Source organism: Melospiza georgiana, chromosome 7, assembly GCF_028018845.1.
Source record: "Melospiza georgiana isolate bMelGeo1 chromosome 7, bMelGeo1.pri, whole genome shotgun sequence".
In the NCBI taxonomy this organism is placed as follows: Eukaryota; Metazoa; Chordata; class Aves; order Passeriformes; family Passerellidae; genus Melospiza; species Melospiza georgiana.
In genome coordinates, this window is record NC_080436.1 from 19,248,709 (window position 1) to 19,271,801 (window position 23,093).

The 23,093-nt window shown below is 53.6% G+C and overlaps 3 protein-coding genes across 3 annotated transcripts; 1 reads left to right on the forward strand and 2 right to left on the reverse strand.

Moving 5' to 3' along the window:
* Positions 1-2,517: 2,517 nt before the first annotated feature.
* HOXD12 (homeobox D12) lies at positions 2,518-3,663 on the reverse strand. The gene is made up of 2 exons (XM_058028345.1): positions 3,102-3,663; positions 2,518-2,756 (listed from the first exon to the last, which is right to left on the reverse strand). Exons 1-2 carry the CDS (start codon positions 3,661-3,663, stop codon positions 2,518-2,520), a joined length of 801 nt encoding a protein of 266 aa, XP_057884328.1.
* Positions 3,664-9,112: 5,449 nt separating this feature from the next.
* On the reverse strand, positions 9,113-10,843 carry HOXD13 (homeobox D13). Its single transcript, XM_058028321.1, has 2 exons — positions 10,156-10,843; positions 9,113-9,363 (listed from the first exon to the last, which is right to left on the reverse strand). The coding sequence occupies exons 1-2, from the start codon at positions 10,841-10,843 to the stop codon at positions 9,113-9,115; spliced, it is 939 nt and encodes a 312-aa protein (XP_057884304.1).
* Positions 10,844-18,793: 7,950 nt separating this feature from the next.
* Positions 18,794-21,823, forward strand: EVX2 (even-skipped homeobox 2). The gene is made up of 3 exons (XM_058028386.1): positions 18,794-19,217; positions 20,366-20,625; positions 21,170-21,823. Exons 1-3 carry the CDS (start codon positions 18,794-18,796, stop codon positions 21,821-21,823), a joined length of 1,338 nt encoding a protein of 445 aa, XP_057884369.1.
* Positions 21,824-23,093: the final 1,270 nt, after the last annotated feature.

Genomic DNA, 23,093 nt, shown 5'->3' on the forward strand with positions numbered 1-23,093 from the left:
GTGTGAGCCCACAAACACGCACGTCTGAGTGTGCACACGCGGTTACACACAACGGGCACTGCTGAAATGAGTGCATCTATGGATACATGGGCACACACAGAGACACATTATACACAGACTTTCTCAACAAACCGCAATTTAGATCCTACCTCCTCTGCCTTTTCTCTTTCCGTAGGCGATTTAGGCTAGGAGCTGCTTCACAATAAGCCATCATCGTGCATCAGATGCGTTTAATAAATAATATATTGCCTTTCACGTATTTTCATCCGAGGTTCCTCTTCGGATTTCATATCACCCATGCAAGAAAGGGACGGGTTGTACTGGGGAGGACTAGGATGGGGAAGAACAGCAATGGGTCAATTTCTCATGGACTGTAGCCGTCAGAGTAGTATTCCAGGAGAGGGTAAGAAAAGGGACTTTATCTGGTTTTTGCTCTTCTCCTGGCTTGCATCATTGGGGCTGCTTCTAGGTTTTTAATTAGGGAATGCCACTTGGATGGATGAAGAGACCATCATTGTCCGCAATGCGTCAACTCCCAGCACAGAGGCTGAACGTATCCAAGATTTGGAGGGACCCAGGAGTGGTTCCTGTGGCTGTGGATGGCTGGGTGTGCATCCCTTGCCCCCGGGGAGCTGTCACCCGCCGAGGCTTCGTCCCCGCTTTCCTACTGGCAGCCACCCCGCCATGAGCGAGGTAGGGTTTTGTCTGCATTGGGCACTGCGGGCGGTAAGAGTGGCGACAAATGCTTTGGGCTGGTTTTCCTTCTCCCCCCGAAACACCACCCAAGCGTTACCTTTGGGGCTCCCTGGAAAGCTTTCGGGAAAATGGCTGCGTCTCTGCCCGCCTAGGAATCCGGGATTTAGCTCCAAATTCATCTGGACTACCGTGCCCTCCCGAACACGCACTGGAGTGAGTAGGAGCCAAGTTCAAATATGATTCTTTATGAAATAATAATGAGTTTATTGCCTTTGGGAAGGCTATCTGCCTGTGTAAGTAGGTAGCAGCTTTGTGCCGTTCCTTGCTGTTTAGACTCTTTGTATACGCCACGAACAACCATATCTGAGCCCATTTCACACGCCAGAAAAGAAGCCAGCCTCTGCCAGCCTAATTATTGTTACTGCTGGGAGCCGTGGAAACGCTCTTCGTTAAGAAACGAAGACTTAGGTTGAAACTGCAGCCGAAAGGTAATTTAATACGGACCTATGAATCCGTGAGATTTTTCTTTTAAAATTCATATTCTGAGGTGTCAGACTAAGGGCAATGTGTATTTTCCTCAGGCCTTGGAGCTCTGGCCAGTCTCACTGCTCGGATGTTGCAGAGGCCGGCGGCTCTCGGCAGAGAAAATCTCTCATCAAGATGCGGGGAAAATCGATCTCAATCTCGTCCCAAAACAGTGTTCAAACGGCTTAGACACTGCTACCAGCCCCTCTGGTTGGGTTATCCTCTGAGGTCTAAATCTGGGCAAAATCCCGAACCCGTTCTCACTTTTCCCTCATACAAATCTATGCAGAAACGGCCATGGGGGCTGACCGGTGAAACAATCAGTCCCACCAAAACCTCCGTGCTGTTCCTGTGCCTGCAGCACCTCGGGGTGAGACTGGGCCCAGCCTGCCCTCAGCCGCTCTGAGCCCGGGCCTGTGTCCCGGCACCGCCCGCCGTCCGTCTGTCGGGGCAGCGCCTGGACAAGGCCAAAGTCAGGAGGGCGAAGGGCAGGGCCCGGCCCCGGGGGAGGCCCCGCGCAGCCCGGGAGGCGCGGGGGGCAGAGGGGCGCTTTTCCCGGGGCGGGAGCCCTCGGCCGTGCCCGGGGCTGGCGCACACAGCGCTCCGGCCGTCGGGGCGGCTCCGCGGGGCCGGGTGCGCGCTCAGGGTACGCGGGGCCGGGTGCGCGCTCAGGGTACGCGCGGCCCTGCGCGGCTGTCACGTGCGCGCTCCGCAGGGCTGCGGTCGGGTCTGCGGCTCCGCGGGGGAGGGTGGAAAGGGGAGGAAAAAAAAAAAAAAAGACTAAAGAAAAAGGTTTATTTGCTAACCACTTTCCCCATCGCCGCTCGAGCAGGTTACTCCAAACCACAAAACAAGCCGGCGCCGCAGGCTGGCCCTGCGTGCAGGGCAGCAGATGAAGGGAGCGGCCGGGACTCACAGAGCTGAGGTCTTTACTAGGCGTTATTCCTTTATTTTGCTGCAAAATGGTGTTTACATACAGATAAAAGAAATCGATCTTAGTTTAGCACCGCTTGTTCTCCGGGGAAAGAGAGGGTGGGTGGGATGCGGGACAAAATCTATATAAATGGAGAAAGAAAGGTAAAAAGCTGATAATACATGTTTCCGTGCTGGTCCGGCTCGTCTTCTTCATCTTGGCTAAGAACTCAGCGCTGCCTATTTACGGAGGGGTCCTACGCGTTTCGAGAATTTGGTTTAAATGGTAAAAAGACACACTGCCCGCGATTCCCTGCGCGTACGCTCTACTCTAGGGGTGAACACTCCGGGCACAAGTTCATGCAGGAACGGGTGGACTCTGCTCTAGTACATAGAAAGAGCCTGCTCTCGCATAACTACTCTTTTCTTTTTCATCCTCCGGTTCTGAAACCAAATTTTAACTTGCTGATCGCTTAAATTCAGTCTGTTTGATAGTTCTTTCCTCTTCTGTCGGTTAATAAACTCATTGAGGAGAAACTCGTTTTCCAATTCAGCAATTTGTTGTTTTGTGTATGGTTTCCGTTTCTTTCTTGATCTCCCCTGGGTGGGGCACCAAGGCAAACCTACAACAAACACGTCGATAATTTAGTGGATTAAGTCTGGGTATGCAAATATAGGAATATGAAAAAAAACCCAACCCAAAAAACCCAAAACCAACCAAAAAGCAAAAAACAAAACAAAACAAAACAAAACAAAACCCGCAAGATATCAGAACTAAACTAGGTCAGAAAACTGGGCAAAGCAAATCTGACAGCACAATTTCTATCTAATCTCCGAGTCAGATTCAGCGATTTTTGCTCAGAAAAAGTTACATGGAGGGTTACAAAGTAATTACAGACATCTCTTAAAAAGAACTATATATAAATATGTAGGTCTCTTCTAACTTAAGCGAGATATTTAAGGCATACCATCCTGCACTGAAGGTCTGAGGCATGACTGGACTGCTGCGGGCTGAACTGTCAGGTTCAAGTTGACGGGATTCTTGATGTCCTCCTTTAAGCTTGAATTGCAGGAATTCACTTCAAAAAGAGCAGCCGAGCCGTGCAAACTTCTCTGCAGGCTCGAGTGGTCATACTTTACGGGCTTTAAGTTGGCTGTGTGAGTAACAGTTGGGTCATTTGCAAAAGATTGCCTCTGCCTGCATCTCTCCTCTTGTTTGGAGCTCGTATCGTGGGCGTAATATTTATTGTTGTCTTCCAGGCACTCCTTGTTGCCGTTGGAGCCGATGTTGATTGGAACGGAGCCGGGGAGGTAAGGCTGCGCCGCGCCGCCGAACGCGTGGCTCTGCGGCTGGGCTGCGCACGAACTTGAGCAAGTCCAGGGGATCGAGCTCCGCGGGTAGGAAATGGTGGGCAGAGCCGCCAATTGACTGCCATTAGCCCGCAAATTAGGAAAATAAAAGGAATCTGGCGATTGCAAATTCAAGAGAGAACCAACGTAGCCAGATCTGTAGAGACTGCGATCACACATTTCCAACAAAGGACTTCAGCTGTTCTTACAGCGGTATTTAGTTACAACAGGGAATAAGCGGAAAGCCTGAAACGATTGGACGAAACTTTGCAGACAGGTTCTTCAAAGCCGGTAATTTCAGCACCGCCTCCAGCGACCGAGCCACAGAGTCCCCCCCTCCCCACCCTTTTTTTTTTTTTCTTTCTCTTCACCCCCACTTTTAAAAAGTCTTATTATAACACTTGAAATATGAAAATATCGAGCTCGCAAGGGGGAGGGGAAACCACGGTCTCTGCTTCTATAAAAGTGGCCGGGGTGGGTTGGCAGAGCTGCGGCGCCAGCGGAGGGATGCGCGGAAAACAAACATTTGCCGAGAGGACAGGGCAGCCCCGGCGCAGCCCGTGCCGGCCGTGCCCCCCGGCTGGCAGCGCCCTCCGGGCCAGAACCCTGATACCCACGGTAAGAGTGGGCACCGAGGGCTGGAAATAACTTGCGATGTCTGTGAGATGTGGATGTTTAGGGCATACGTGTGTACTTCTGCCCCAACTGCATGATATGCATCTGCATATGCGCGCAAATAAAGTGTAAATGGATGGGATATTACGGAGATCGTCATTCTGGCACACTACTGACCAGCATTCTCTCAGGTCCGCACGTCTGCCCTTTTTACCCCTTTTGCCTTTCATCTTCACTTGGAAGCGCTTCTGGCGAGCAACGCTTCTAAAACTCGGAATCTGTTTTGTCTTTGAAATACAATCAAACAAACATCAACAAACAGAGAACAACAGCAGCAACAACACGGAATTGCTTGGGCAACCCTCTGAGATTAAATAAATAAATAAACAAATAAATAAATTCGGAAGACTTCAAGAAAGAAAATGCCAGGGTCTGCTCTTCAGCAGAGAGGGTATGAATGCAGCAGCGGGCACAGGGAGGGGAGAGTCAGCCTCATCTCCCAGGTTGTGTGTGAGATTTTCTCTCATGAGAAGAAAATCATCCCTCGCTGTTTTATTACTGTGTTATTTTGGGGAGTTACACATATTTTTATATTTTTGGTTGATCAAAAAAGAGCCCATTTGTTCCATTATCTCTCTCATTTCCCCATAACCCCAGAGTTATTAAATCATATGTGAGAGAGCATCCTCACAGGAGATTGCCCGTGTCCTTTCCCAGACCGTGCGGTTAGGGAGACAGGGAAGGGACAAGGCCCCGTGAGCTGCCCCCGGAGCCCTGGCAGGGAGCTGGGGAAGGATTGGGGGACCCGCGGGCTCCGCGCTCCCGGCTCCCCTGCCCGCGGGACACTGAGGCCGATCCGCCACCCGGAGTGGGGTTTCTGTCCCCGGCCTCTCTCCCAAGGTCCCCCCGGTGTGTGCGAGCCCGGCGTCCAGCGAAGCCTTAATGCCCGGGCTTTGCCACTTTCATTACCTCGGTTAAAAACTCGAACCTAGTTAGCATGTAGGGTTAATTTTCCCTGTTATTAGACTCTTAATCACAATTTTAATCTTGGTTTTATTTCTAAGGCGAGATCAGAGACGCTGCCCTTCTTGACATTGTCCTAATCAAATTCATCTTTCTGTTTAATGGGAAATTGAGGGAAATTCTGCAGTAATTTCATTGCCCTGGAAAAAAATCTCTAAATGATTGCTCTCTCCTAGACCACACAGGACCACACAAGCACCGCTGGAGGATATTGCTGACCACTGCCTTTAATTTTTATTGTTGAATTATGTCTACCAATTGAATCTCCTTCTTATTAGCTGACTTGTATTCTAACTTTGTGTTCCCTTAGAAAATGGGAAATATATATATTTTTTTCATAATCGCCTTTTACTAAAGAGCTGCTTTTCGGTTCTTGGAAGAGAAAAGGAACATTCAGTTCAAAGGCTATATTTTTGTCTGCAATAAACACAAGGAATGGATGTGAGTTCCCAGTTACCGGAAAGAAAGGTGACACTTCAAACTAACTTTTATGGGGTTAGAGAAAACAGAGCTTTCAATTAATATTCAAGTCATTTGTAATTGCTAATTAATTAAAAAATTAAAAAGAAAGGAAAAAAAAAAAAGACAACATAATAAAAACCTGAAATAGCTGGAGACACTCAGTTACGGAAAGTACTTAAATCTACATGGAAAAACATTTAGAGAAACATCATGTTCCAGAGGCGGCTGGCCTCGGAGCCGAGGGGAGCGGGCTGGAGTGGAGGGAGAGCCTCGGACGGGCTTGTGCTGCTTTTTCCAGCCCCAGCCGGCTGCTGGTTTGGGGGCGGCGTGTTAATGCCTCGGGTGTCCCCCCGCCTGCGTCTGTACAGGAAATATCGCCGCTGAGGAACGGGGCGGCCCGGGGGCCTGCTTCACACGCTCCTTTCCTCTTTTCCGCTCTTTTTTCCCCCCCCCCTGGTTTTTAACCAGGCGTCCGGATAGGCCTGGACATCAGAGCCGACCTCACGCTGTAATTTCACTGGCACAGTCCTCCCGTTCACGGACGAAGGGTGCTCTGCGTGCGACCGAGCCTCCCTCGCTCGTTTATCACTCGGAAACGCGGCGCCCGGAGCCGGGGGAAGGCTTCCCCTGCCTATGCCGGGGGTTGTCCAGGAGATGGCAGGATTGCCTCAGACATGGCTGGGAAACAGCGCTGCCTGACAGGAGCCCAGCATTGCATCACTGCGCCGCTGCGCATTTGCAATTCGCTTTGTCGAGGTGCATGTTAATTATCCGCAATAACGCGCGCTCCGTTTCAGAGGAACCTTCATAGCCTCTTCTCTGAACATGGGCGGCTGGGGCTGCGCGGCTGCAGCCCGGCCCAGGAGGTTTTGAACAAGGCTCACCAACGCCCCAGCTCCAGGCTCAATTTCAGCCTTTTAATTTCACCTTTGAATTTCAGCCTGTAGGTAGGGGGGCAGATGTACGCCTCATCTTCCTCCTGCCGGTAGCTGCTGGCTTCTTAATGATTCTGCCCCTTCTTAGGAAACTAAAAGGCGACTCCTCTCCATCTGGTACCGATTTGCCAGACAGTTCGGGTTTCATTCTGCCCGAGGAAGGCGGCTTTGGCTGGGCAAGCTGCGCCTTCCGAGAGCGCGGAGCCCGGCAGAGCCAAAGGTTAAGCCTGGGAGGAGGAAGAGAGCAGCCCGCGATGGCTCCGCGGCCGGGAAACAAAACAGCTCTGGCAGTGCCCGGCCGTCCGTCCGCAGGGAGGCTCGGGGGGAGGAAAACCTCGGCAGAACTAATGGCAGTGTGTGCGGGTGAGTGGGGGTGCCAAGGGGCAGAAGACAAGAATTTAAAACATTCCGAGAAAAGAAGGTTGCATCAGCAGAGCGGGCTGTTCCAGGCACGTAAATGAAGAGCGGCACAAGTGTCCTTTTATACTAGAAATGAACAAAAATGCGCTCTGCGATAAAATCTGAACTGCTCAGAAATTGACTTTTTTCGTCCTTTCAGGGAAAACAAACGCCATGAACGTGCGAGAGGAGTAGAAAGGGGAAGGAAGAGGGCGGAGGAAGAGGAAGATAACCTCCCGATGGAGCCAGGCGGCTGCGGGGAAGACGGAGGCACCGCTCCGGGCCGGCCCGGGGAAGCGGCAAGTGCCGGGACGTTTTGGAAAGGGAGAACAAAGGGGCGGCCGAGGGCAGGCGGAGCGGGGCTCGGGGGGACAGGGGACACACAGCCCTTCGCCTGCTTCCCAGCCCTGTGCTTCTGCAGGCAGCATTTCCTTCTCACTAAAACCCTATGCTGCCGACGAGGCACCCTCGGATGCTCTTCCTCATCCTTTCATGCCCGTCTATCTACCTCTCATTTGCCAGGAAAGGCGTCCTGTGTCCCTGAGAGGATTCCAGGCAGACCTGGAGCCCGTGAAACCCCCTGCGGCAAAAGAAGGCGAATTTCTTTCTCTCTTTTTATATACAGCGAAAAGAAATCGTTTTATTAAAGATGGTTCAGGAAAAGATTTGCAACATCGTTAACAGTTTTGAAGTTCAGGTTGTATCTCCAACACAAAGGAAAAGCTGACTTTAAGACAAAATTTTAAAAAATCGTTTATGGAGAAATAGATTTATCGTATGTCTTACCACATACAAGGTTAATCAAAATGTTCAGAGCAATAGTATATTATAATAAATAATACTCGTTTGGAACACATTTTAATAATTAGCTGAGGCACATTAACAGAGAGGATACCGCTTCTCTTTCCTGGTTGTTGATTAGCGTGTCTGATCACCCTGTGTATATCATAACATGCACACTAGGTTTAAAAGAATAAAAAAATCGACAAAATCTCAGCCTTTCGGCCCATATAAATTATGGCATCTTTTGAATTTCCTTATTTATTGCTTCTGTCATAAACACCCGTTTAGTTTTGTAAATTAAAACCTAGCAGTGACCTTCGCTTGTCCATCAAGGAGTTTTGGGGCGTGAGGAAGTAGAAGAGTCTTGGGCTGGTCCGGACAAACAGGGCAGAGCGGGCATTCCCCGCCAGGTCTGTGCAGGTCCATACACACCTCTGCAGGGCAGCCTCTCCTCTGGCTGCAGGCCGAGCTGCCCGAGCCGTCCCGCCCGGGGCTCCGCGGTCTGCGCCTCCGCGGAGCGCTCAGCCCTGCGCGGGACGCGAGAGCTTCCCTTGTCCAGCCGGGGCTCCTTGTCCAGCCGGGGCTCCTTGTCCAGCCGGGGCTCCTTTTCCAGCCGGGGCTCCTTTTCCAGATGGGCTCCTTTTCCAGCCGGGGCTCCTTTTCCAGCCGGGCAGCGCGGGCTCCTCGCGCTGAAAGCGAAGCTGCGGCGGATAAAAGGCGCAAACCCGAGCTCAACCCCAAACCCCAAACAAGCGGGGAGCGCGGCGGGACGCGCCCGCCATTCTGCGCCCCGCAACTGCTCCGAGAGGTTCTCCCTTCCTCGAATTAAAAGTAATTAAAAACTCTGCTGCAGCCAGGAACCCTGCACTCAATTCTCTCCGGGTCCCACTGGGCCAGGCAAGTTTGGCAGAAGCCGGGTGCTGCCGCGGGTCTGTATTCCGGCTTTCTTGCATTTCCGATTGATTTTTTTTTTTTTTTCACTCGGCGTGTTTTGAAGTTTACGATACCAAATCAAAACTGACACTTTCTGGCACTGGCTGTTACTCAGAGGAAAAAAAAAAAAAAAAAAGAAAAATCACAGAATACCCCCCAAAGACTTAAGCATTAAAAAAATTATAGTTTTTACCATTCAACATATTTAAATTCGTTTATACTGGCCTAGAGGGAAGAACAGAAAATATAATTAATATTAATATTATTATTATTATTTTCAAAAAGAAGAAACTATAATTCACTTGTCAACACTCCCTTACACTGAGAGAAAAACGCTGACTTTCACGGAAAACAATTCCCGAAATTTCGCCACCGCTGGAAGGACAAAACAAAATTAAATATATTTTCAAGTCTTTTCAAAAGTCTTTAGCTGGTGGTAAATTGAGTGTATATTTTCATCACTGTCCGCAATTAATGTATCAGGATACGTTGTCTTTCAGTTTGGAGACTATTTTCTTATCCTTCACCCTCCTGTTCTGAAACCAAATGGTAACTTGTCTCTCAGACAGGTTTGTGGCTGCGGATATCCTTCGCCTCTTGTCCTTGTTAATGAACTTGTTAATGGCATATTCATTCTCGAGTTCTTTAAGCTGCAGTTTTGTGTACGGCACTCGCTTCTTCCTCCCGCGCCGGTAGACACACATATCGGGCTGGTTTAGTGCAACGTCCCCTATTGTAAAAGACATTATGTGAAAAATCAGAATTTTATTACAGGCTTTTAAAGCTCAACCGATACTTGTTGGTCACTGGTTTTCATGGGCAAATAAATAATGCCGGGTTGTTTACAGTTTATTATTATTTACACTGCCACATTATTTGCACTCTAGTAAAGCCCCACCAAAACTTTGATGGACTGTCATCACTTTTCAGGCATGCATCGCTAACCGAGCATGCAGGGCGGTGGGGCATTGGCTGGGGGGCTGAGAGCGGCTCGCTGCTGGCAGCGCACACACAGAAATCGCTTTGCTGAGAGTTCCCCGGGTTTGTTTGCATGTGGTTTGTGCCTCTGTGCCCTCACTGCTCGCGGTCTCTTAAGTGCTCTGGGGCCGCCGGATCAGTGGCCAGCCGCAGAGGCAGAGGAGAGCAAGCCTTCGAGCCGCCGTCCTGCAAACTTCAAACGCGACTCTAAACCCGGCCACCGAGGGAAGCAGCGGGAGAAGGAGCCCGGGGCCGCCCGGCGCTCGCAGCCCGGGGCTCGGGTGCCCTGGCGCTGGTGGCGGGGAGGTTCTGGGGTCGGTCCCGCGGGCATGGAAAGCAGAGGGTGAGGGTTTTCTCGGGGGTAGACGGCCGAGGGGGGAGTGAGAAAAAGAGAATATCCACCGCCCCCACCCTGCCCTATGCGTGTCTGTGCAGCGTGTCCGGCTCGGCAGGCCGCCCCTGCAGCCCGCGGGCGGGGGAGGGGACGGGAAGGCGGAGGAGGCGCGGGGGTGTTCTGCTCAGACCATTTCTCCCCCTCTCGTACCTGGAAAGGACGATTTCCAGAAGTGCGAGCTCTGTGTCTGATCTTTGGCACAGTAAACCTGACTATTCCAGCCATTAGCCAGAGTCCAGGACTGATAGCCCTCCATTGAAATGTATGTTTCGTGTCTCGGTTCCCCAGAGCCAAACGTTGAGACCATGTCTATGTACCCAGGAACGTGCTGGTAGGGGGTTGTATAGCCCTGGTAGAAGGACACTTCCTTTGCCCTGGAGGAGACTTCATTGGCGGGGACACTCGTGCTGGTCAAGCTGGAGACGTCCATGTACTTTTCCACGGGAAAGCCGCCAATGGAGGCGTGGGGGGGAGACTTCAGGGCGTTTTGCTGTATCCCGACCCCGTGGGACATCCTGCAGCTATAGTATCCATTGCCAAAGTGATACCCATAGCCCAGCGCGGGGGCGGCGGCCGGCGTGGCGGAGCCCGGGCAGTCCTTGGTCGGGGGGTCGGGCCTCGCCGCCGCCCCCGAGCGCTCCCCTCCGCCGGCGTAGGCGAAACCCGAGGCGGCGGCGGCGGCAGCGGCGGCGGCGGCCGCTCGGCCCGTGTGCGCCGCCCCGAAAACGGGCGAGGAGAGAAAGTTACGGCACTGCCCGGGGGCTCCGCCGCCGCCGCCGCCGCCGCCGCTGCTGTCGCCGCGCAGTCCGTCCATGTCCCAGCTCGCTGCTTTGCTCATGGCCTTGCACATCGCGGGCGGCGGCGGCGGCGGCTCGGTCCCCGGCCGGGCATGGTGCGGATGGTTATTTGCCTCCAACAGGTTGGATCCTGGCGGTACGTTTATAAAAACGAAGTCCAGGTTGGGAGGGGGGACCGGGGCGGGGGCGGCCGGCCCCAGATTAGTTTGCCTCAGCCGGGGGGCTGCTCATAGGCTGCCGTAGGAACATGTGACCCTCCCGCTGCCCGCACTGCCCCTTTCGCCTCGCAGCCCCCCGGCCGGCACCGACGGCGCCCCCACCCTCCGCTCCCACCCCCGCCCCGCAGCCGCGCTCCCGCCCCGCCACGGCCCCGGCGCTGCAGCGGGGGGAGATTGGGCGGGCGAGCAGCGGTGATGCCCCTCCGGACCAACCTAGGCCCCCGTTGCCTCATCTCCCCCTTCCTCCTGCTCGCGACTTCAAAAAGGCCAGCCGAGTACCACTGGACCTTTTGAGGCCGCCGGCAGGGGCCTTTTTTACAGCCACGGACAAGGGTCTCACCGGATCCACAGCGAGACCTTCTCCAGTTCATTGTTGCCTCTGCAAGAGGGGGAAAACCCCAACCCAGTCTTTGTATTCTATCCTCCCCACCTCCCTTCTTCCCGGTGATGTATAGAGTAAATAGGCTTTGTTCTATGGGAAAAGGGGTGCCCTGTCTTCACTGAGCTGTCGGTCCCAGGGAGCACCCTCCTTTTACCCACCCCCCCCCCCCTTACTCCCCCCGATATCGCTCCCGGCTAGGAAAATGCACGGGGCTGTGCGCAGCGCAAGATGCTGAGCCTGGCACTCATTAGATGTGGCTTTTTCCCCGTGCAGTGTCAGCTCATGGCGTGCTAAGGCAGCCTAGTTAAAACGCGAGTTTGCTTACGCTGACGGCTGTTCCCGTGGTCACTTCCCAAGAAGGTGGCAAATCCTTCTGTCGTCTCCCTCGACTCTCTCACCGAGTCGGGATGGAAATGCAGGAGCGCGAAGTACTGGAAATGGAGAAAGCTCCGAAGACGACTCCCAGCTCCAGCCCCAACCACAACCTCAACCACAACTCCAATCCCTACCCCTCTGGACCGAGTCCAGTCGCTCCGCAGTTGTGTACTGCACACTTTGCTCTCTCTTGGGCGCGGAGGGCAAGAAGTTGCTGGGAAAAGTGTCAGCGTCGGGGGGAAGGACAGGGAAACTCCGCGCCGCTGAAAACCCCAGAGCTGGGCTGTGTTTACCGTCCCTGCGGAGGCTCGGGCGCATGGGAGGAGAGGCAGCGGCCATGGAGGTGAAGCTCAGTGCCGGCACCACTGCGGGGCTCGGGGGGGCCCGTGCCGAGCAGCCCGGGCAGGTGGGGCGGGGTCCCCGCTCGCTGGGCTGTGCGGGACAGCCGCAGGTCCCGCAGCAGCGCCCGTCACCCAGCCCGACTTGGTACCCGGTCTAATGATCGCCGGCGGTACCCCTGGAAGGGGGTTTGGAATGACAAACCGGTGCCCATAATTACGGAACAGCCGAATGTCATAGACGAGTTCATGTTCATTAGCTCTGACCGCATATTTGCTATTAATCTTTCGTAATCAGCTGAGGAGTGAGCCACGCGTGATTACAAGTTTCTCTCGGTTGTAGGCAGCATCAGTATTTACTCTCAGGACATTAAACGCTCCGTAATTAGAATGAAGTTTTGTGGAAGAACAATTTTCTCACCCTTTTATGTGGCTGCAAGCAACTTTCTACCGAAAACTTTGCTATTAAAAGAAGCCCAGAGAAACGAAGGACTTTATTTCTCCGGACATCTTTCTATGTGTATTCCCACGTCCTGTTGTGTTTCCTCTTTCAATAAACGCGGTAAAAATTTCTCTCATGTCAGGATCTTTAAATAAGGCCGCGAAAGAAAGGAACAACTAAAGGGCAGGGTTTCCGAGCTTTTTGAGGTCGACTGCATCAAAGGAAACCACGGTGCAGCCGCAGCGCTCCCGTAGAGGTCTTCAGCTCTACCGAGACCTCTGCTCCAGCCAGAGCCCCTCGGTGTACCAAAAAACTCTTTGGGCGGGTTCATGACCAACAACTTCAATTCTATACAGAGCTGCTTTGTGAAGGGTGTAGAAAACAGCATTGCCTTGCACGGCAGGGTATTATACACAGGAATAAATGATCTCATGAGCAAAGGTCGGTTCTCGGAGAGCACCCACCCAGTTTACAAGTCGCAGGATGGGTCCCGCACCCCTGGTCCAGAGGCCCCGAGCAGCCCGGCGCTTCCTTGGCCCAGGGAGAGCAGCTCCCACAGGGCTCAGCCGTGCCGGGCAGGGCAGGGGGACCTGTCCCTGCCAGGCCGTCCCTGTCCTCTCTGGGCAGCGCTTCCGCGGTGGCCAGCGCCCCGAGGAGTCGCGTCGCATTTTCCATTGACACATTGCTTGGGAATCCGCAGAATACATGAGCTAGAAAGCAACGCTGCAGGCGTGCTTGTGCTTGCCCAGAAGAAAAGCTTGTGGTTTTTTTTTTTTTTTTTGTGTGTTTTTTTTTTTTTTTTTAAATTTTTACAATCCTGAAATCATCTCATTTAGACAAGTGCATTCACCATGCTTTAATACAGCTAGGATTCCACTCAAACTTTTAGCACAGGCTTTTAGTATCTGTCTAGTATCCATCTCTTTCAGGACCCCCCCCCCCCGATTTTTTATCTCCTCCCTCTCCAGAATTTACCGATGGTAATTGTGTCGATAGGAAGTTGCTTCTTATGTTCGTGTTTGGTATAAGAAAAAAAATTCTCGTCCAGGACAAACAGAGAACACAAACAAAATCACTCGATTTATATGTCTCTCAAACTTTATCCCGTTTTCACTGCGTTCCATTGTTACCTTTTAATTTGTATGAATTTTTAATAGCTAAACTGAACAGAAGAACTTTCTTTTTGCCCCCATGACTTTAAACAAATAGCCAGTTATGATAACGAATAGATTGAACAGCAACACGCAAAGAATTGTTAAACTACTTCCCCCTCCAGATCTATGCCACAGCTTCTCACTTCTTTAGTTACTTCAGCCTTAAATAATCCGTTTCGAGACGGAGAAAGTTTTCTCGGGGCTCCCCGCGCGGTGTCGGTGCAGCGGCCGCGGGCGGCTGAGCACTGCGGGCGTTGAACTTGAGCTCTGGGGTCACGGGCCGGGGCCGGCCGCTCTCTGCCTGCCCCCGCCGCTCTGCAGCAGCGCGGGGACCGCGGGACCCTGACCTTGGAGCGGCTCTGCAGCTGCAGCCGAAACGGAACCACCGGCCGAGCCCCTTCGCCACCGGACGTGGGCTTTATCGTTTGAGTGAAACCCCGTCTGTGTGCAGAGGCAGCCTCAGAAGGCACCGAGGAATTGTGAAACTGTGAGGCTCAGAGCCATGGAACGGCGGAACTCGCCTGGCGCCCCGTGGGTTTCTGCCGGGCAGCGCGGGGAGGGGCGGTGTGCAGGGCCCGCGGGGCTCGGGGACACGCTGTGCAAGTGTCCTTCCCTCGCCAGTGACACTTCACAAGCGACATAGACTGAACACGCCCCGAGACCGGCCGTGTGCTTGTATGGCGGCCTGGGCCGGAGGGGACAGTGGGAGCTGGGCAGGAAGGAGCGTGCTGCGTGCTCAGACACCGGCACAGCCGGTGGAGCTGCCCTGCCAGGCGGCCTCCGGCTGGGGTGAGGGACGGGCAGGGCTGCACCAAAGGGTGGCAGCACCTGCGGGCAGGACCGGCCAACAGGGAGGGCAGGGCCCGCGGTCAGATCCGATAGGGCCGGCGGGCAGGGCCGGCGGGTACGACAGGCAGGAGAGGCCTCCGGCTGGCCGCAAAGGAAGGGCAGGGCTGGCGGGGCAGGGCAGGGCTGGCAGGGCAAGGCAGGTCAGGGCAGGGCTGGCAGGGAAGGACTGGCAGGGCAGGGCTGGCAGGGCAAGGCAGGGCTGGCAGGGAAGGAGTAGCAGGGCAGGGCTGGCAGAACTAGCAGGGCAGAGCTGGCAGGGCAGGTTGGGCAGGGCAGAGCTGGCAGGGCAGAGCAGGCAGACCCGGCCGGGCAGAGCTGGCAGGGCAGGTCGGGCAGGACGGGTAGGGCAGGGCTAGCAGAACTAGCAGGGCAGAGCAGGAAGGGCAGGTCGGGCAGGGCAGAGCTAGCAGGGCAGAGCAGGCAGGGCTGGCAGGGCAGAGCAGGAAGGGCAGGTTGGGTAGGGCAGGTTAGGCAGGGCAGGGCTGGCAGGGCAGAGCGGGAAGGGCAGGTTGGGTAGGGCAGGTTGGGCAGGGCAGAGCAGGCAGGGCAGGTTGGGCAGAGCAGAGCAGGCAGGGCAGGTTGGGCAGAGCAGAGCTGGCAGAGCAGAGCCGGCCGCGCCGAGCTGGCTGGGCAGGGCTGGCAGGGCCGGCAGTGCCGCCGAGGCGCCGCCAGGTGTCGCCGCCGTGCCTGCCGCCGGTGCCGCCGGTGCCGCCGCGGGCCGAGCGCTCCCCGAGCCGCGGGTCCCTCGGGGCCGCCCCGCCGGGACCGGCTCCCCGCGCCCCGCACTCCCCACGGCCACCGCACCCCCCGAGCACCGCACCGCCGCTTCTCCCACCCCGCGTCCCCGCGCTACCGCGGGTGTGTCCTGCGCGCTGCCCCGGGGCCTTGCTGGCAGCCTGCCCCGCTGCGGGATGGGAAGCATTTATTCCCGCTTGTCTTCCTCCCAAGAACGCTCCGACCGCTGAAAAGTTGCCCGAGATGTTTGTCTCATTCAATACAAACTTCGGTTCAATTAAACTATGTGACCCCTTTTCTCCGGGTAAGATTTAATAAATGAGTACTGAAATATTCTTTGATGCCTCCAGCAATAACTTTCAAGGTAAAAATCTGGCCAAAAGCCTAAGCAGCTATTAAAACTTACAAGAACAACTGAGTAAACAGAGTCCAACAAAAGCTCACATATTTCTCGGCGGTCTCTGTAACTTCCTCCCTCTTTGCCCACTAATGTCGCTTCAATGTCCGTGGTTTTTCAGGCTTAGCTATTGATTTTGAACAACTACAAACATTCTGAGAGATTTTGTAGGCGGTGCTATTCTTTTTGGAAAAAGAAAACCCCAACCAAACAAAACCCCCAACGGAATACCACAAAAGAAAAGCAACAATCAAAATTTTTTTTTAAAAATAGCTAAACAAAATAACAATCCCAAAATATAAACTCCCCTGACCCACACAAACAGCAAGCAAAGAGATAAATATCAGTGCAGTAAAAACGTCTACTTTTCTGGGATTTTAAACAACAGACAACTAGTTTATTGGGGGATTGACGGTCTGGGGTGAACTCATTAACTGCATTGCAGGGAACAGTTTTGTAACCTCACCTCTACCTAGTGGAAGATTATTAACGTCTTGTATAACATTTTATAACTCTTGCATATGAATCTAGCTGTATTTTAAGTTACTCTGTACATAACCTAAGGAATCAGTATTATTTAAAAGGTGCAAAATATAACCCTAGTAAAGATCATTCATAGCCGCACTTGAGTGTAACTTATTTTTCTCACATTGGGGCTTTTCACATAGTCTTTTTCATCCGCTCCAAATAACATAAAACCCGTTCTCTCCTTTTTAGTGGCGCAATAACATTTTTTGAGTCTAGAGCTGTGCCGGTTCTGGTGGTGTGCACACACGATTGCCTCCGAGATGTGGTATCTCGGCTGCGGTTTCCGAGAGAGCGGGGGGAAAGATGCTTGCCGCGTTACAGCATGTAAGAAAACAGACGAGGGCGCCAAACGACAGCAATAAACCCGGCCGCAGGTTTCCGCTCCGCCTCCGCGCCGCCGCCTGCAGCGGAGCCGGGCCCGGCGGGGCAGCGCGGGCAGCGGGAGCCGGGCGGGCCCGGCGGGGGCTCCCCGGGACGCGCTCCGTCCCTCCGGGAGCGCCTCGCAGCTCCCGCCCGGCCCGGACCCCGCCGGTGTCACCGCTGCTCTCCCCTCGCATCCGCCCGCTCCTCCGCCGCGCCCGCGGGCCAGGAAAAGTTGACATTGACACTTGTCTGGTTTGGGGGGCTGTAAAACGCGGGACACCACGCTGCAGTCTAAATTCACATTTCAAAGGGTTGACATAAAACTCTCATTAATAGAAGGCTGGATTTTGCAAACAACGCCTAGAATGTTTCTTAAATATTTGGTGGAATGTTTAGGGGGACTTTAGCAGGCTATTGAAAAAAAAAATCTGACAAGTATCCCATTTTCGAACTATGAATCATGCGCAAGATCACAAGAACTTAGGAGATGCGTGTGACCAAGATTAGCAGGAACAGCTCTCATTAAAAAAAAAAAAAAAAAGAAAAAAAAAAGAAAAAAAAAAAAAAAAAAGAAAAAGAAAAAGAACAAGAAAAAAAATCAAACCCACGTTTAATCACAGGAAACTTTCGGGTGTTTCTCCGGGAGATAAAACTCGTATTCCCGGGGTCTAAACACTAGATGATGTAGGTGAAAAAAATCACGGCGAGAAAAAAGGTTGGGCAGCTATCGAAGCGCACTCCAGAGATGCTAACGACAAAGGATTTATCTTCGTTTAAATGGTTGCCATCAGCGTCATTATTACTAGCAAAGTTACCGCTGAAGGGACACTTTCCGACTGTCACGTCTGCCGAGCGCGGCAGCCCGTGGCTCCAGCAGCGCGGCCACGCTTCGCCCCGCGGCAGCGGCCAGGAGCGAGGGATGAGCTAACTGAGCCACAGGTAATTTCGGAGAGAGGGGGCTGAGGTGATGTTCCTGATAGGTCGGAGCCTGTGGGCAATAACCCCCCATCCATCATTTAATTCTATGATTGTTTTTTAATTTTCAAATGCTTGGGTTTTATTGGTGGTGGGGAGGAGAGAAGCAAAGGGCTGGAGTGAAAGCTGCCGGGAGAATGAAATGGATGCCCACGGAGTGTTTTAAATCACGAATGTATTTAATGTTCTCCAGTTATTTCCTTCCCCTATCATACCGTAAAACAGTCAGTATTTTCCCAGAGGGAAGAAAAATCCCGGGCTAGCTTCGTCGATAAGCAGGATTATAGAAAGTAAAAATGAGATCATATTTAAGAACGCAAAGAAGACAAAGATAATAGAGTTGTAATATACTACATTGTAACAAATATTTTAATCTCCAGGTAGCTGCTGTAGGTACGCTTGAATCCGGGCAGCAGACTTGTAAAGTCTGGGCATAAAGACCGCGCGTGTGAGCGGGTGCGTGGGGGTGTCAGTGTAAATTCCTAAATAAAAGTACTAAAGTGGTCTGGAAATGGGAGGGAAAAGTAAAGAGATATCAGCGGCAGGAGCTTCTCGATCCTCTGGTCCTATTGAGCATTTCCTTGCCTTGTGATCTAAAATTCGCCTCAGAAATAATAATAAATAAAAGTATTATCTAATATTTAGCATGTAGTTCTGTCCGAGGACAAATGAGAAAGAAACTGCATCATTAGGACCTAAAAGGCAACAAAACAAAAATCAGAGCATAATGATGCACCTAAATGAAGGGGGAAATGTTGCACAGCTCATTTTATTAATCAGACTGTCAATTCCACCCCAGAGGCCAAACCCCAGAGCAATTCAAGCAGGATCTGATCAAGCTAAGGACAGGAGCTTTACTCCTCACTTCTTGTCTTTCTTTCTTTCCACCTGGATATATTTGTCTGCTCTGAAGCCGCCTTCATTATCCACTGACAGGAGCTTGTATTTATTTGCTTATAAACCTGTTACAATAAATGATTATTCGAACAGCGTCATTCGTACCTTAATGACGAGCACCACTTTTTGATGAATGACATTTCGGGCTAGGAAGGATGTATGGGTCATTTTGACCAGTCATTCCCTCGCTTTGGCATCCCACAATTTTTACACCTCCCTCAAAAACAGATAATAATATTTAGAGACACTTGCCGGGCTGAATGTGAATTAGCCCCTGCTGCAGCTCATCATTAGTACAGGACCAGCCCTGCAACTTTGACATTTTTTATAAAGCTGAGATGATGGAAAGAATAAGAAAAGAGATGATCCTGATGGAGAGAGGGCTGCACAGCCCTACAGCTGGCAAAAGGCTCTCGAATTTGTCAGACTCAGCTGGAAATGCGGTGTTGGAGGCCCTTGAAAATTCTCCGCACAGTGGTCGCCTCAGCCCGAGACTGACTGCCGCCTCCCTGCACAGCGCTATAGGGGACATCTCCGCCAAAGGCAAATTTGAAATAGACACTTTATTCAATCTCCAGCATCCGAGCAGCGAAAGCACTGTCTCCTCCGAAATCCCGCCGTCGGAAAGCAGGAAGAAAATCAGCCTTTATTCCGAAGTTGCTCAAGAGGCAGATATGAACAGTGATGTGGAGGTGGGCTGCTCCGCGCTCCGCTCCCCGGCCAGCCTGACTTCCTCCCAGCTGAAGGAAAACAGTAACAAAGGTAACTCTTCCTTTATCATCTTCATCTAAGCCCCGCGCTTTGCCAACCGGCTTTAAAAACCAGAGGAACCCCACTGCCAGCGCCAAAGTTGCCGGCCTCTGCATCGGCGCTCTCTCTTCTGCGAAGACAGAGCTCCAGGCTGTAAAATATTATTACAATTACTGCTCTACCCCAATAGCCGAGATACACTGTCCGGGCAGCTCCTGTGCCGGTGCCTTCGTGTGTGTGTGTGCATGCCCAAATCCTTTGATATGTAGATATATATCCAGAATATAGGTGGGCACAAATATCCACCCACCTATATTTAGGCAAAGCTTTCTCCGTGTATTTCCCCGCGCTCTCGGAGCTCTCGGCGTCTCTTGAGCTGTATATGAGTGTATATACATAGATTAAATTAGAGAGAGAGAGAGAGAGGGGGGAATGAGAGGAAACTGCCCGCATTTGACTGTGTGTGTCCTTCTCTGTGTATATGCAACGTGCTGTCTGTGTCCACCTCGGGCGAATTTGGCATTGTTCACTTTTCCTCTGCTTGTAAGAGGCGTTTTGAAACACCCTCGTCTCCTTCCCCGTTCTTAGCGGGGCACGGTGATGGACGGTGGTTGTTACTATTGCAGGAGATGGAGGTTGTTCTTACTGGGGAGGTGTAGGGAGATGAACGGTGGATTTCCTGGGCGCCACAGTGCATGGCTTTTTGGTCAAATGTGCCAGAGAAAGGAAGGGATGCTCGACGTAACCCTGGAGAAAAAAAAAAGGGGGGGGGGTTATGGCTGCTTTTATTTTGTATGTCCCAAACGAAACTAAAGAACGGCAGTGGAAGGGGAGCAGGCTAGCGCCGATCCCGGGCCCCGAGCCACGGCCGGGCCCTCGCCCGCTCTCCCCTGAGCTCGGCTGCCCTGCAGTCTCCAAGCCCGCCCCATCTGAAAATAAAGCAGTTACGAAGGATTGAAAATCCCCAATCCAACCAACCAACCAAACAATAACCAACAAACAACCTCCAGATCCAAATTTATCGATTCTGTTAGCAGCGGGGATTTGTAAGGATGACAGCTGGCCTTGAGCGCGGGCGTGGCGGGCCCGGTCCGGCCTGGCCGGGAGGACTGGGGGGCCAGCGAGTTGTCCCGCTCTCACACCGTGCCCTCGCCCCGCAGGCTACGCGGAGAGCAGCCCGACGCCCAGCGCCGCCGCCGCCCCCGCCGCCCCCGCCGCCGCCGGGATCGGCAGCCTGCACAGCGGCGGCGCGCTGGGCGGCTCGGCGGCGGGGGCCGACCAGGTGCGCCGCTACCGCACCGCCTTCACCCGGGAGCAGATCGCCCGCCTGGAGAAGGAGTTTTACCGCGAGAACTACGTGTCGCGGCCGCGGCGCTGCGAGCTGGCCGCCGCCCTCAACCTCCCCGAAACCACCATCAAGGTACGCCGCGTTCCGCGCCCCGCCGAGCCGCGGCTGCCCGAGCATCCCGGGCCGCGGCCGGCTGGGATCTCCGGCTGAAGGATCTCGGGGCCCGCAGCTATGTGTGCCACTCGTGCTCGTTTGCTTTTCTGCATCCAACACTTTCAATTTGCTTTTTAAAAAGTTATTGTCATTGCTGTTTTTTTATATTCCTCGTCAGTTTTTATCGCGTTAGCCTATTTCCTAAAGTGAAGAGGGGAGAGAATAAACGTAGGGGGAATGAATGAGCGTCAGTACCGTGAAGACAGAGTCCTGAGTGGGGAGGACGGCACGAGTGGAAGGGAAACATTTATTCGGATCGAACGGGTCCCTCTCGAGTAGAGGGAGGGCCGTACCGCCGCTCCCCTCGGGCAAGGTCACGGGAGATTGCTCGGGGAGGGAGAGGGGTCGCCTAGAAGCCTTGGCAATGTGTTTTGGTGGGCGCCCGCCGGTGTCCGCGGGAACGGGTGCTGCGGGGCGCGGAGTGGAGCGGAGCTGAGGCCGCGCTGTGCTTGTATCCCCGCAGGTGTGGTTCCAGAACCGGCGCATGAAGGACAAGCGGCAGCGCCTGGCCATGTCCTGGCCCCACCCGGCCGACCCCAGCTTCTACACCTACATGATGACCCACGCGGCGGCCACGGGCAGCCTGCCCTACCCTTTCCACTCCCACGTCCCGCTCCACTACTACCCGCACGTCGGGGTCACGGCCGCCGCCGCCGCCGCCGCCGCCTCGGGGGCCGCCGCCGCGCCCTTCGCCACCTCCATCCGCCCGCTGGACACTTTCCGCGCCCTCTCGCACCCCTACTCCCGCCCGGAGCTGCTCTGCAGCTTCCGACACCCCGGCCTCTACCAGAGCCCGGCCGCCGCCGGCCTCAACAGCAGCGCGGCCGCCTCGGCAGCGGCGGCGGCGGCGGCGGCGGCAGCGGCGGCGGCGGGCTCGGGGCCGCCGGGGGGCTCGGCGCCCTGCTCCTGCCTCAGCTGCCACAGCAGCCAGACGGCGGCGGCGGCGGCGGCGGCGGCCTCGGCTCTGGGCTCGCGGGGCGGCGCGGCCGCCGAGTTCCCGTGCACGGCGGCGGGGCAGCGCTCCGAGAGCGGCTTCCTGCCCTACTCGGCCGCCGTGCTCAGCAAGGCCGCCGTGGCCTCGCCGGACCAGCGGGAGGAGGCGCCGCTCACCAGATAACTACCCCGGCCCGGCCCGGCCCGGGGCGTTTTGTAGAGGGAGACGCGGGGGGATGGGGGGGGTCGGGGCGGGGGGAGCCACCGCGTTCGGCCAAAAAGTTCCGTCTATTTTTTTATTGCTGAGCGCCCCGCCGCTGAGGGGCGCGGGACCGGCGGGTTGGGCGCTCCGCGGCTCCCGCGCCCCCGCGGAGGCGGCCCCGCGGTGCTCCCTGCCGGGCTCCGCGGGGCGCAGGCAACCGGGCCCGCGGGGCAGGGAGGGCAGCCGCCGGAAGGGAATGTGTTTCTGGCCTTATTTTATTGTTTTTATTTTTATTTTTATTATTATTATTTCGGTTTGAGCTGGAGTGAATGGGAAATGTCTCGAATATTTCCGTACGACAGGCGGTAGCTGATGAGGCAGCCGCGTCCGGGCCAGTAACGCGAAGGGAAGTGTGGCACTGTCGGGATGGGGAGAGGCATTTTTTAAGATCACGCTTTCTAACTACCATAATCCACGCTATCTGGGAAATACTTGAATCTCTCTAGGTGTAGGCTGTAGTCCTGAAGCATTTACCTTCCAGACACTTTTCTAAATTTAATTCTTTTTCTCGACGTCTTTTTCTTCTCTCGGTAAAACGGCTCTCGGATTTATTTCTCACGCATCTCTATCGCTCCTTTGCCTCTGAAAAGCCACCACTGGGTAACTGAGACCTGCTATACCAAACCACTGCTACTGGAGGGACTTCCTTGAACTTGAAGAAAGGCACATCAAAAACCACCAGTGTTACTGCCATGTCAATTTTGATGCTAATAATGTGCAGATTATGACGAAAATTGCCAATCATGTTCTCTGATGGACCTCCTTTGAATGTGGAATTGGAAAAAAGTTCCCCGCACAGAGACCTGCTGTCAAGTACTAACAACCCGCTAAGGGAAGTCATTAGAAGAGACAGATAAGAGACTTGGTACATAAAACATTGTTCTTGGTGCATAGAATGTATGTTATTTAATGTTATCTCTCTTACCTGAAGTGATTTCGCACAAGAAAGCCACTTTCTTATCATCTCAATTGCCAATTTTCATTTTGGTAACTTGGACACCCCGGGTAGACTTTTCTCTGTTAAGTTGATATTCCACCAATGTGAAGAGCCTCATTAAATCAAACCCAGATATTTCCATAATGCTCCCTACAGAGCCACTTCACTCTTCACATAATGAGATTTTTCTGAAGAGTTGAAGCCCTCATCTAACTTGCTATTGCTTGTTTAGGCCCTGTGTGATTGTGAATACAC